This window comes from Capra hircus, chromosome 6 (genome assembly GCF_001704415.2).
Source record: "Capra hircus breed San Clemente chromosome 6, ASM170441v1, whole genome shotgun sequence".
Taxonomy (NCBI): Eukaryota; Metazoa; Chordata; class Mammalia; order Artiodactyla; family Bovidae; genus Capra; species Capra hircus.
Genome location: NC_030813.1, coordinates 72,974,583 through 72,987,199, shown reverse-complemented (window position 1 = coordinate 72,987,199; position 12,617 = coordinate 72,974,583). Strand labels below are relative to the sequence as shown.

General features: G+C 37.5%; 1 protein-coding gene across 1 annotated transcript in view; it reads right to left on the bottom strand.

The window, feature by feature from the left end:
- Positions 1 to 12,617, bottom strand: part of POLR2B (RNA polymerase II subunit B) — a 49,484-nt gene that overhangs the window by 11,346 nt on the left and 25,521 nt on the right. The window contains exons 11-16 of the mRNA XM_005681646.3: positions 10,270 to 10,413; positions 9,895 to 10,034; positions 9,691 to 9,802; positions 6,171 to 6,325; positions 4,863 to 5,061; positions 4,401 to 4,569 (exon numbers count right to left, since the gene is read on the bottom strand). Coding sequence (XP_005681703.1) covers positions 4,401 to 4,569; positions 4,863 to 5,061; positions 6,171 to 6,325; positions 9,691 to 9,802; positions 9,895 to 10,034; positions 10,270 to 10,413 — 919 coding nt within the window. The remainder of the gene's footprint in view (positions 1 to 4,400; positions 4,570 to 4,862; positions 5,062 to 6,170; positions 6,326 to 9,690; positions 9,803 to 9,894; positions 10,035 to 10,269; positions 10,414 to 12,617) is intronic.

The window sequence follows — 12,617 nt, the reverse complement described above, 5'->3', positions numbered from 1 at the left end:
GGAGACAATGGGAGCCAGGTTTCTCCCTGTCAGAGAATGGAGTTCTAAAACACTACAGTGTTGTACTGGGAGATATGGTATAAACTCACGGTTCTTTAGTATATTAGATATAAAAATAGTTAAAAGTGAGAGGAGTATATGCATATATATATTTTCCTAGCACCAGCAGCTGAGAGGACCTAGAAATGATGACATTCTAATACCAAGGACCAAGCCCAGCACCCAGATTTTGGTTTCCACACACTATCCTTCACTAAAAGAAGAAATGGCCAAGTCCAAGTTTAGGGGAAGAAAGGCACAAGATGAGACAAAAGGTAAGGAAGTGCTTAAAGAATGATGAGAACTTAACGGAGTCATCTTGAAGATGTTCTTGCTGGAAAATCTGCGACAATTTCAGCATCAAAAAGGAAAGAATGATAAAATTAAAAGATCACCATTTGGCAACACTTACACAGTAAACTAATGGCCAAAAGTGAGATAAAAAATGGGATATTTACATCCTTTCAAAGTATCTTCTAACAGAGACTTATTACTTACTTAATAAGATTGCTGGAAGAAATATCAATAACCTCAGATATGCAGATGATACCACCCTAATGGCAGAAAGCAAAAAGGAACTAAAGAGCCTCTTGATGAAAGTGAAAGAGGAGAGTGAAAAAGCTGGCCTAAAACTCAACATTCAGAAAACTAAGATCATGGCATCCAGTCCCATCACTTCATAGCAAATAGATGGGGAAATGATGGAAACAATGACAGACTTTGGTGTTTTGTTTTTTTTTTTTTGGCAGTGGTGGGGCACTCCAAAATCCCTGCAGGTGGTGACTGCAGCCGGTGACTGCAGCCATGAAATTAAAAGACACTTGCTCCTTGGAAGAAACGCTATGACCAACCTAGACAGCATATTAAAAAGCAGAGACATTACTTTGCCAACAAAGGTCCGTCTAGTCAAAGCTTTGGTTTTTCCAATAGTCATGTATGGATGTGAGAGTTGGACCATAAAGAAAGTTGAGCACTAAAGAACTGATGCTTTTGAACCGTGGTGTTGGAGAAGACTTTTGAGAGTCCCTTGGACTGTGAGGAGATCCAATCAGTCCATCCTAAAGGAAATCAGTCCTGAATATTCACTGGAAGAACTGATGTTGAAGCTGAAACTCCAATACTTTGGCCACCTGATGCGAAGAACTGACTCATTGGAAAAGACCCTGATGCTGGGAAGATTGAAGACAGGAGGAGAAGGGGACAACAGAGGATGAGATGGTTGGACAGCGTCACCCACTTGACGGACATGAGTTTTAGCAAACTCCAGGAGTTCGTGATAGGGAAGCCTGGCATGCTGCAGTCCATGGGGTCGCAGAGTCGGACATGACTGAGTGACTGAATTGAACTGAGTAAGTACACAATACTTATAATTAATAAAATGTGGAGAAGCCTGACAGTCACTATCTTAATTACATGATGAAAGTTAGAATCACTAACAATGGTACATAGAGACAGCATATGCCTCCTGACACGATGCCCTGAGAATGAAGCACCACTTCTGTTAGCCCTGCCAAGAATTCATAACCTGAAATATAAACCACAGGAAACAACAGTCAAATTGAAATTGAGAGATAATGTATAAAGTAACTTGCCTGGACTCTTCAAAAATGTGAAGGTCGTAAGAGACAAGGAGAGACCAAAGAACTGTTTCAGACTAAAGAGACATGCAGAATCCTGGATTAGACCCTAGACCCATAAAGGACATTATGAGGACAACTGGCAAAATCTGAATTGGGAGACTACTGATTAGATGGGGATCAGTGTTGACCCCTTGATGGTGACAGATGTACTGTGCAGAATGTCTTTGTTTTTAGAAAATATACACTGAAAAATTAAAGATGATGGGGCTTCCAGGCCTGCAACTTACTTTCAAATGGTTTAGGAAGAAAAAGAAAGGGAAAGAACACTGCAAGTGTGGTAAAATGTGAACCCAGAAATCTGGATGAACAGTATACAGTTCTTTTTAACAGTCTTGAAACTTTTCTGCAAGCTTTAAATGATCTCAAAATAAAGTTTTAAAATAGCTAACAAGATTAAGGCATGAAGGAGTAACAAAACTGAAAGGCATGTGGTCCCTAGCACAGCCATGCCCTTACCACTTCATAGCAGTGCCAAAGGAACATTCTATTTCAAATTCAATCCTTCACCAATATTTCTTTTCTTCTCTAGCAATAAAGAAACTATCATCTAAATGTCAAAGAAAACAGGGGCACTGCAAACACAGACCAGATACCGACACACTGCAGACAAAGTAACAGATTCTGTTTTTCTAGTTTCTTTTTCTAGACAAGAGTAACCCCTTGTGGAGGACTCTTAAATCATTCTAAGCTGTGAGAATCTATCAAAATGCTAGATCCCATATTACAGTAAATGATTTAAAGCCACTATTTACAAGGTACACTTTACTAAATAATGTTATCCACAGTCAAAGCCAAAATTCTGCTAATAATATGGTAAGACAATTATGTGGAAGAACCATGCTGTCTCCTTTATATTCAAATCTCTCATACCCTTCGGACTTCTCTGCACTATTTCAAGAAACTGTTGTTCTGAAATCTCTTCCTGGAAATTCCAGGGTTTTCTCCCTATCAGATTCATCTCAAATCTCTTCTCCTGATTTCTTTTCCCCAAGTTCTGGTTGTCTCTGACTTCTTCTATTTTCCCTGAGAAATATCACAGTCATCTATAATTATCATAGAATTTATCATATTAAAAACACAGTCATCTAATTTATCATATCAAAAACTTCACAGCTCTTGATTTGACATTTCTTCTAACTATATTTGCAACTCACTGTTGGAAGATCACTCCTGAGATGTTGTGGCAGCAACTCAAAATCAACATGTCAAAAACTGAACTTGTTATCTTACCTCTAAAACCTCTTCTTCCAACCTAAAGAGAGTGGATGTACGTATAACTGACTCACTGTGCTATACAGCAGAATTTAACACAATACTGTACATCAACTATAATCCAATAAAAATTAATTTTAAAAATAAAACCTTCTTTCTTCTAACATGCTCCCAATATTATTAATAGTCTCTCTCTCTGCTAGATCACCCAAGCCAAGACCAACAATATTTCCAATTCCTTTCTTCCCTCTCTTCATAATTTCACATCCAAATAGTAATCAAGTCCTATCAAATGTATTCCAATCCCTTATACTTTTTCACTTCTTAGTAAGAACTATACCAATTCTCACTTAGACCACTGCAAGAACCTCTAAGTTATCTCCCTACTTAATACCATATCTGACTCTATTTTTTAGGTGGTAGCCAGAATGACATTCAAAATAAACTTCCAATTGTATTACTTCCTTGTTCAAAAAGGCTAGACATTTTCATTCTCAAATGTTCATCGCAGCACTGTTTATAATAGCCAGGACATGGAAGCAACCTAGATGTCTATCAGCAGATGAATGGATAAGAAAGCTGTGGTACATATACACAATGGAGTATTACTCAGCCATTAAAAAGAATACATTTAAATCAGTTCTAAAGAGGTGGATGAAACTGGATCTGATTATACAGAGTGAAATAAGCCAGAGAGAAAGACACCAATACAGTACACTAATGCATATATATGGAATTTAGAAAGATGGTAACGATAACCCTGTATGTGAGATAGCAAAAGAGACACAGATGTATAGAACAGTCTTTTGGACTCTGTGGGAGAGGGAGAGGGTGGGATGATTTGGGAGAATGGCACTGAAACATGTATAATATCATATAAGACACGAATCGCCAGTCCAGGTTTGATGCAGGGGCAGGATGCTTGGGGCTGGTGCACTGGGATGACCTGGAGGGGGGTTCGGGATTGGGAACACGTGTACACCCATGGCGGGTTCATGCTGACATGTGGCAAAACCAATATTGTAAAGTAAAATAAATAAATTAATAATAATAATAAATAAAAATAAATAAAATTCAACCCACTGTCTCCATCTCCGGAGATCAAGTCTCATTCCCATGCATTTACACTCCAGCCATACTAAACTGACGTAAGTACTAACAGTTGATTTCATACATCCATGCCCTGGTTCAAACCAGCTCTCAAATTCAACTACCCTATCAACTTTACTCTAGGTCAAAATGCTACCTCCCCCATGAAATTGGCACTAGACTCCAACAGGAATCAATCATTTCTTTCACTTTGTGCTTCCAAAGGAATCTATATCTCCATCGTAACACTTTCCACACATTTACCTTTTTATTTAATTGTGCTCATATTTTCCTGCCACATTGTAACTTCTACGAGAACAGACGCTGTGTCATATGCATTTTATTAATCCTTCAAAGCACCCACAAAAATGCCTTAACCACGGCAGGATCTTACAAAATGTAGAACAAAACTGAACATACCTGCTGGCAGCTCTCTAAATCGCAGATACTCCATAGAACGTGTAGTCACAAGTGGTTTTTGAGGATAATATAGAACATGGGCCAACGTATCCATACGAACATGAAAGTTGGTGATATAAACCCCCATAGCCTGCTTACCCATAGCAGACTGGTATGTGTTTCTAGGGGACTAGAAGTAGAAATGAAAAGCAGAATCAATGAAAATTTATTTACTTCTAAATAAATAAATAGACTATACAGAGTACTTCATAAATCAGAAATACGGTTGGTAAAGTTTCTACTTCTGGAATAAGCAATTATGGCTCTTAAGAGTCAAACACAAGAATGAGCATATTAAATGCTGTAATCCATAGCCTTTACACTACAAGGCTTTTCTTTCAGAAGAAACTATAGACTAGTTTCTAATTTTTATTCTACTTCCCCCCAATTCCTCACAAAGCATAGTTAGAAACTGGTACCAACCTGGTTATGATCAGGAAAAGGAATAATAGAGGCACAAACACCAAGAATCATTGATGGATGAATTTCACAGTGCGTATATGTGGAACAATAAGCTACTTCTTTCTCCTGTAAATCATCTGGGGTCATTGCAAGCATCACTGTTTCTTCTTCAAGAGTATCAATATATTCTACCACCCCACTGGCCACAAGATCCTGCCAACTAAAAAAGAAGAATTCATTTAATTTCCTTACTTCCTCAACTATCTTAGTTAACTAAGCTCCCTACTTAATAAAGAGTATTCCTGTATCTGTATATACTCATACAGGAAGTCCTAAAATACGTATATTATTGTTAACAGTAGGGGGAAAAAAGTTACTGAACCATACACATAAAGTATGGCTCTGTAACTACTATTAGTTTGTTTTTATCTGCTCTCATCTAAAGAACCTACTTGGAGGCTAGAGGCTAAGTATATAAAAACAAAGAAAAAGGTCTGGAGGTATATATACCCCAAGTGGTAACAGTACTTACTTTCAAAAAGGAAGGTATGAACTGGAGGCTTTTACATATTTTATTACATCTATTTTTTGAATTTTTTTATAACAAAACTATATACATTCATATATCACTAATAATAAATTGTAAAAGATTCTTTTTATTAAATTTATTATATTGTTCATATTATGTTATGTATTACTTCATCACATAGGCTATTTCTTTTTCTTTGGCCACAGCACATGCATGTGGGATTCCAGTTCCCTGACCAGGGATCAAACCTGAGTCCCCTCCAAGCAGTGGAAGCTCAGAATCCTATGTAGGTCACTTTTTATTAGTAGAGATAGTCCACTGTCTACATGTCACAAAGACTTTTATTCTTAAATAAGACCATACAAGTCTCTTGAAAAAGTTAAGCCACTCAATTGTATCCAACTGATAACGACCCCTTGGACTGTAGCCTGCCAGGCTCCTCTGTCCATGGAATTTTCCAGGCAAGAATACTGGAGTGGGTAGCCATTCCCTTCTCCAGGGTATCTCTCCAACCCAAGACTGAACCTGGTCTCCTGAATTACAGGTAGATTCTTTACCATCTGGGCCACCAGGGAAGCCTCACGTCTCTTACTTAAGAAAAATTAAGAACAACAAATGTAATTGCTTATGAGTACAGAGTTTCTTTTTTTGTTTTGGGTCAAAGAAAATATTCTGGAATTAGATAGTGGCAATGGTTGTACAATCTTGTGACTATACTAAAAACCACTGAATGACACACTTTAAAATGTTTTATGTCATATTAATTATATCTCATTTTTTTTCTAACTGCATGTTCTTACCTGTAATTGTTATATTCTCTCTCTTTCAATTGATCAATGTGTCTCTTCTTCAAAAGCAGCTTTTGTTTTTCCACAATTAGAAGTGGTCTACAAATACGGCCTGCATCTGTATAGATCCGAATCTCCCTCTCTCGAATATCTCTGATCATAGAAACCTGCACATAAGAAGACAAAATAGTCTCATGAACTTATATTTTCTCTGTATCATTAAGGCTGAGATAAAATAACATTAATAAATTATCAGATAAAACTAACAGATCTTAGTTGATCATTGTTCAATATGCTAAAAACCTAGGTATAATTTAAAATTTTATAGAAGATAAATATTTAACCTTGGTAATTACAGAGCTGAACAACATATGGTAGTAATGTCATCCAAAATGAAATATGAAGAAAATGTATTTTGGATATCAAAACACTAGTATGTGACAATTTCTTATTTTTGTCTCTGATAATTACATACACTTCACTGTGTAACCTTTCAATATCCAGCCCTGTATCACTGCTTCAATCAAGCTTTCCCAGGTGTAAGCCTGACTTCTCATGATAGTCTATCAGCAAATGGTTTACAATCTAGATGTCTAATACAGTAGTCAGTAGCCACAGGTCACTACTAAGCACTTGAAATGTGGCCATTCTAAAAGGAGGTATGCTGTAAGTACAAACTACTTACTGAATTTCAATGATAAAACTTATCACTAATAATTCCCCATGGATTGTATGTTGAAATTATACTATTTTTGATGTATTAAGCTAAATAAAACACATTTATTTTCATCTATTTCTTTTTTTCTTTTCTTTTTTTCTGCCACACAACGTGGCTCATGGGATCTTAGTTCCTCGACCAGGGGCTAAACTCATACCCTCAGCAGTGAAAGCATATAGTCCTACCACTGGACCACCAGGAAATACCCTTTTTTTTTTTTTAACATGAATACTAGAAAAATGTAATTGTCTACGTAACTTACATTGCATTTCTACTGGATAGTGCTAGAAAATATATTCCTGGAAAATATCAAAAATATTTTGGAAAAATTTACAATAAAGAACATAATATTAAAAGCACTACAGAATTTGAAGTGCCACTGTCAAGAAATAAACAAATAAAAATTTCAATTGAATTTTCTAGATCTAATATATAATCTTAAAAGTCAACTAAGAAATGAATTGCTAATGAGTTGGGAAATGGAAAAATAGACTGGTATTTCTACATAAAAGTACTTTCAAAAGGTGAAATCACAACTGGATACAGTTTTATTAAAGAAAAGATTGGGTAGGGAGTTCCCTGTTGGTCTGCGCTGTCACTACTGGGGCCCAGGTTCAATACCTGGTGGGGGAACTAAGACCCCACAATCCATGTGTTGTAGCCATAGGGAAAAAAAAAAAAAAAGACTGGGTTTATTTAAAGAAAAAGTTTGGATTATTCAGTTTTAAAACAACAGTAATTCATTAAAGCTTAATCAAAAAACACTAAGTTTTCCCAAAGTGTAGAGTCAAAAGCCAAGAAAAAGAAAATGTCCCACATTCTTAGCCCACTTCCTATCCTTAGAAAAAATCTGAGATGAAACCGTGTGTGTGAACAAAAACACTATGAACAGCATTCTCAAATGCTTTCCTTGAATCCTTAGAGAATTCCTAATAGAATATAATAGAATTCCTAATAGAATATAGCTCTTTTGTCTTAACAGAAAGACATAAACTGAGCTGTGTCTCCTCAATGGCCAAACAGAATCTTGTATTCCAAAGGAAATAAGTGTTCTCAAGAAGACTACTGACAGGAAAGCCTAACAGGTCCAACACAAAGCTGAAGTTAGAAATGGGTAAGTTGAGAAACTCTGGTTATCAGAAAACATAAAGGAAAAGAAAAAGTACTAGACTCCTAAAAAATATATACAATTCTCCTACTAAGAGGCTCCTAACAACATTCTCCAATAGGAGATTAAACAGCCCAGTTCAAAAACACAGGGCCCATTTATAGTTTCAACCAACACTCACTGTCAGACACTACATATCAGGCACCACACTCAAGGCTGAAAATATAAAGTCATATTAAGACACATTCCTTGCCTCTGAGATGTTAACAGTATAGTGAGAGAAGCAGGCACATAAATCAATAGATACTATCTGGTATATGCATTCTTTCATAACTTATTCAAGGAAAATATGCTATATAGTCACAGAGATAGGTCTAAATCAGGGGCTCAGACAAGTGCCCAACAGACCAAATCTGCCCTTACCTGCCATCTATTTTTTTAAAAAATAAAGTTATACTGATTTGTGTACTGTCTATGGCTACTTTTCACTACAACAGCAGAGCGAAATACACAACACTGTAAGGTGAGCAAAGACTGAAATAGTTAATATCTGGTCCTTTAAGGAAAATGTGTGCCAACCTCTGATCTAAATCAAACTGGGGGGGGGGGGGTGTCAGGTAAAGTATCCTGAAGAAGACAAGAGTTAATACTAGAGTTTTGCAGAATTAGTGAGATTTATCTTTAAAAAAAGTAAAAAACACCTTCTCCCTATTACTCGTTTTTGAGGAGGCATGGGTGACAGGGAGCACAATCATTCCAGGTTGAGGGAAAGGGCCCATGGAAAGGTAAAGAGGCATAAACAGCATGAAGAACTTAAATTTTATCCTAGAGAACACAGTAAACCTCAGCAGAAACAAACGGCACGGCATTAACAAAATTCTCAATCATAAAAAACACAATGCTGGTTCTTCGGCTTTCTCTTATCTCTGCCCGCTGCCCTCAAGTGAAGCAAGCTGCTCCTGACTTCAAGCTCTGAATACCTCTGGCTCAAAATACAGAGTCTGTCTGCTAGAGAAAGACTTGGAGCAGCGAAACCTTGATTCTCTGCTTTGCTAGGTAGACAGGTGGCCAACTAAAGTGTGTTAGTTTCTCTCCAAATCAACTTACACCCAGAAAGACACAAAGGTGCAGATTTGGGGAAATCAAAAAAAGCCTGAGCCCAGCCCTCAACGTACTACACTGAAAGCAAAAGCCATATTTTGGAGAGGAATAAAGTTCATTTGGTATTTTGATGATTAAAGAAAAACAATTCCTATACCCAGAGCACTTCAACATCCACCTAAACATAAAAGAATCTAATAGAGGTGTATCACATTTCAAGAATCAATCTCTGGATTCCAACAAAGGAGGTTATCAGAGATGATCATTCCCTTTTTAAAAGCATTGTCAGCTTCCAAAAAGATTCTCAAAGAATACACTTTAAAATGTAATCTGAATTCCAAAATATAATTTAATAATAAATTACATGTCAAAACTTTTTTTTTCATGTCAAAACTTTAGATGCATATATCTAAGGCATTAAAGTAAGCAATACTTTATTATTAAATCTAGCTCAAAACATCATCTAGTCTTTTGACAACATACTTTAAAATTCAAAGGACACCAGTTCAAGAAAGATATCAATGCAAAGATAGCTTTCATTTAGCCTTATGCCTCATTCAGAAATCCCAGAGATCACGTCCTCTTAAATAATTAAAGATTCTTACTTCAGACACAATGATGTCCATCTGACGCCGCAACTTCCGTAGCGTGTTCATAAGTTGTTCAGGATCTTTATGTATTCCAACCCAACAGCCATTAACAAAAATCTTGGTTGCACTAAAATAAAAAACCAAAAGTATTTTGTACATAGTAACTCTGTAATAAGCTATACCCGAAAATTAACAATTTTTAATTGCATCTATACACACTCAGCAATAGCTGCAGGAGAAATTTCTTCTAAATTTTCCATACTCCATTCTTCTAAAAATTCCAGAATTGGAGAAGGCTGAGATCCAACTGAAATATAAGCCATCAGGGCTAAATTCTTCACAAGTCCTACAGCATGGCCCTTGGAATAAATAAAGTACATATTACTCATACTGATAACATGCCTTTCAAAATTCTTTTCCACACTTTCCCTCCAATTTGATTTCAGAATATATTACTTCCTAAAAACAAAACTATAATACTTAGTTCTATACTACACTTAGATAATTAAAATTAAAAGTTACTTACAAAAGTAATTATACTCTACATGATAATTCTTGTACTTTTTGTCTTGAACATAAATTCTAATGTATTACCTCTGGGGTCTCAGCAGGACACACCATTCCCCATAATGTATTATGCAATTGTCTAGGTTTTGCTAGTTTGCCATCTCTACCAATGGGAGAATTTAAACGACGCAGGTGAGAAAGAGTAGATGCAAAAGTCAGGCGATTTAATACCTAGAAAACAATAACAAATCTTTATAGAGCTTGGGCATTTCTGTTACACTATCATATTTTTGGCAAATAATAAAATGAGGCAAAGTCGTATTTTCAAATATAATCCACTCAGTTGATGGAAACAACTGTTTCCATCCTTCCTTTCTCCAATCTGCCCTGGATAATTCCGCTCACTCTTGTAACTTAATTGACCCTTACAGCAAAGATAGCAAATATATGACATATAGTTCTAACATGCCACACAAATGTTTTATGGCCTATCTCCAAGCATTTGGATGTTAGTGGGGTTTTTTTAAACTTGTTTTGTTCTCCATTGTATCCCAGTACCTAGAACAGTACTTAGCAAACATCAGGCACTAAGTGTTCAATGCTACCAACTCTCACTCCTTTGCCAATAGCAAATATCACTAACCCACCCCAGAACTTTTTCCAGGTTGAGGCCTCTGAACCCAACACAGAGATTCAATATTTACAGAACACTAAGAGAGGTAATGGGCTTCCCTGGTGGCTCAGACGGTAAAGCATCTGTCTGCAATGCAGGAGACCCGAGTTCGATCCCTGGGTTGGAAAGATCGGAGAAGGAAACGGCAGCCCACTCCAGTATTCTTGCCTGGAAAATCCCATTGACGGCGGAGCCTGGTAGGCTGCTGTCCGTGGGGTCGCAAAGAGTCAGACATGACTGAGCAACTTCACTTTACTTCAAGCAAGGTAATACTTGTGTAAGTACGGTAATATTTAGAGACATATAAAGCAATCAACACAATCTCAATGTACCTAATAACACATCACCTCTTTCCCCACAGCTACAACAATCCATCCTCCTTCCTCAATCTCCTATCATGGTTAATGGTGTCACCCTTCCCTTTATCTCCCAACCTAGAAATCTCATGATATCTTTGTCTCTGACCTCCTCCTTTCATACATCAATAAACATATCCTATAAACTCTTATTTCCCAACATCACAGCAAAAAACCAGCTCACCTCTTAACCTGTACTACTATCATTAGTTCGTAAGTCCCTGCAATGTCCTCTCCAATCTACTCTGCTCAGTTACCAGAATTATTAAAAAACAGATATAGGTAAGTTCATATCACTCACCGAATTAAAAAATATTAGACAGTTCCCCACCAGCTAGAGGAGCATGACACTGAGGCTCTTTTCAATGAAGTCCCAGACAACCTTCCCCTACTATAGTCTTCAGAATGCCTGTACTCCATCCACACTGCTGAACATTTCTCACCTCCACAACTGCCACAGGATGGAATGCACTCCCCATTCTGCTCTGCTTGGTGAAATTCTACCACTTCTATAGAAGACATCTGACCACCTCCAGGAAGAACTGTTCTCTTCTCTCTGTTCTATGGAGTTTTCCATCATTCAACTAATCACAAAGCTTTCCAAACTTCCTAATATTTCTCAAATCTGACTCTACTCTCTATCTCCATAGAACTGTTCTACTGCAGGCTCTAACCATTTCTCACTGAGCCTGTTGCAACAATCTTTCTGCCACCAACTATGCCCTTCTCAAATCTTTTCTCCACAATGACATTTACTGTGAAGCTACCTAAAAGTTATGACCAACCTAGATAGAATATTCAAAAGCAGAGACATTATCTTTGCCGACTAAGGTCCATCTAGTCAAGGCTACGGTTTTTCCTATGGTCGTGTATAGATGTGAGAGTTGGACTGTGAAGAAAACTGAGCGCCGAAGAATTGATGCTTTTGAACTGTGGTGTTGGAGAAGACTCTTGAGAGTCCCTTGGACTGCAAGGAGATCCAACCAGTCCATTCTAAAGGAGATCAGCCCTGGGATTTCTTTGGAAGGAATGATGCTAAAGCTGAAACTCCAGTACTTTGGCCACCTCATGTGAAGAGTTGACTCACTGGAAAAGACTCTGATGCTGGGAGGGATTGGGGGCAGGAGGAGAAGGGGATGACAGAGGATGAGATGGCTGGATGGCATCACTGACTCAATGGACATGAGTTTGAGTGAACTCCGGGAGATGGTGATGGACAGGGAGGCCTGGCGTGCTGCAATTCATGGGGTCGCAAAGAGTCAGACACGACTGAGCGATAGAACTGAACTGAACCTAAAAAGCAAAAATGAATGCCCCTCTACAAGGTGTTCCCAAGCTCCCCTCTCCAACCCCACCTTTTTAACTCTCCCACTTTGACTTGAAAACACGAGAATGATCTAGCTCCT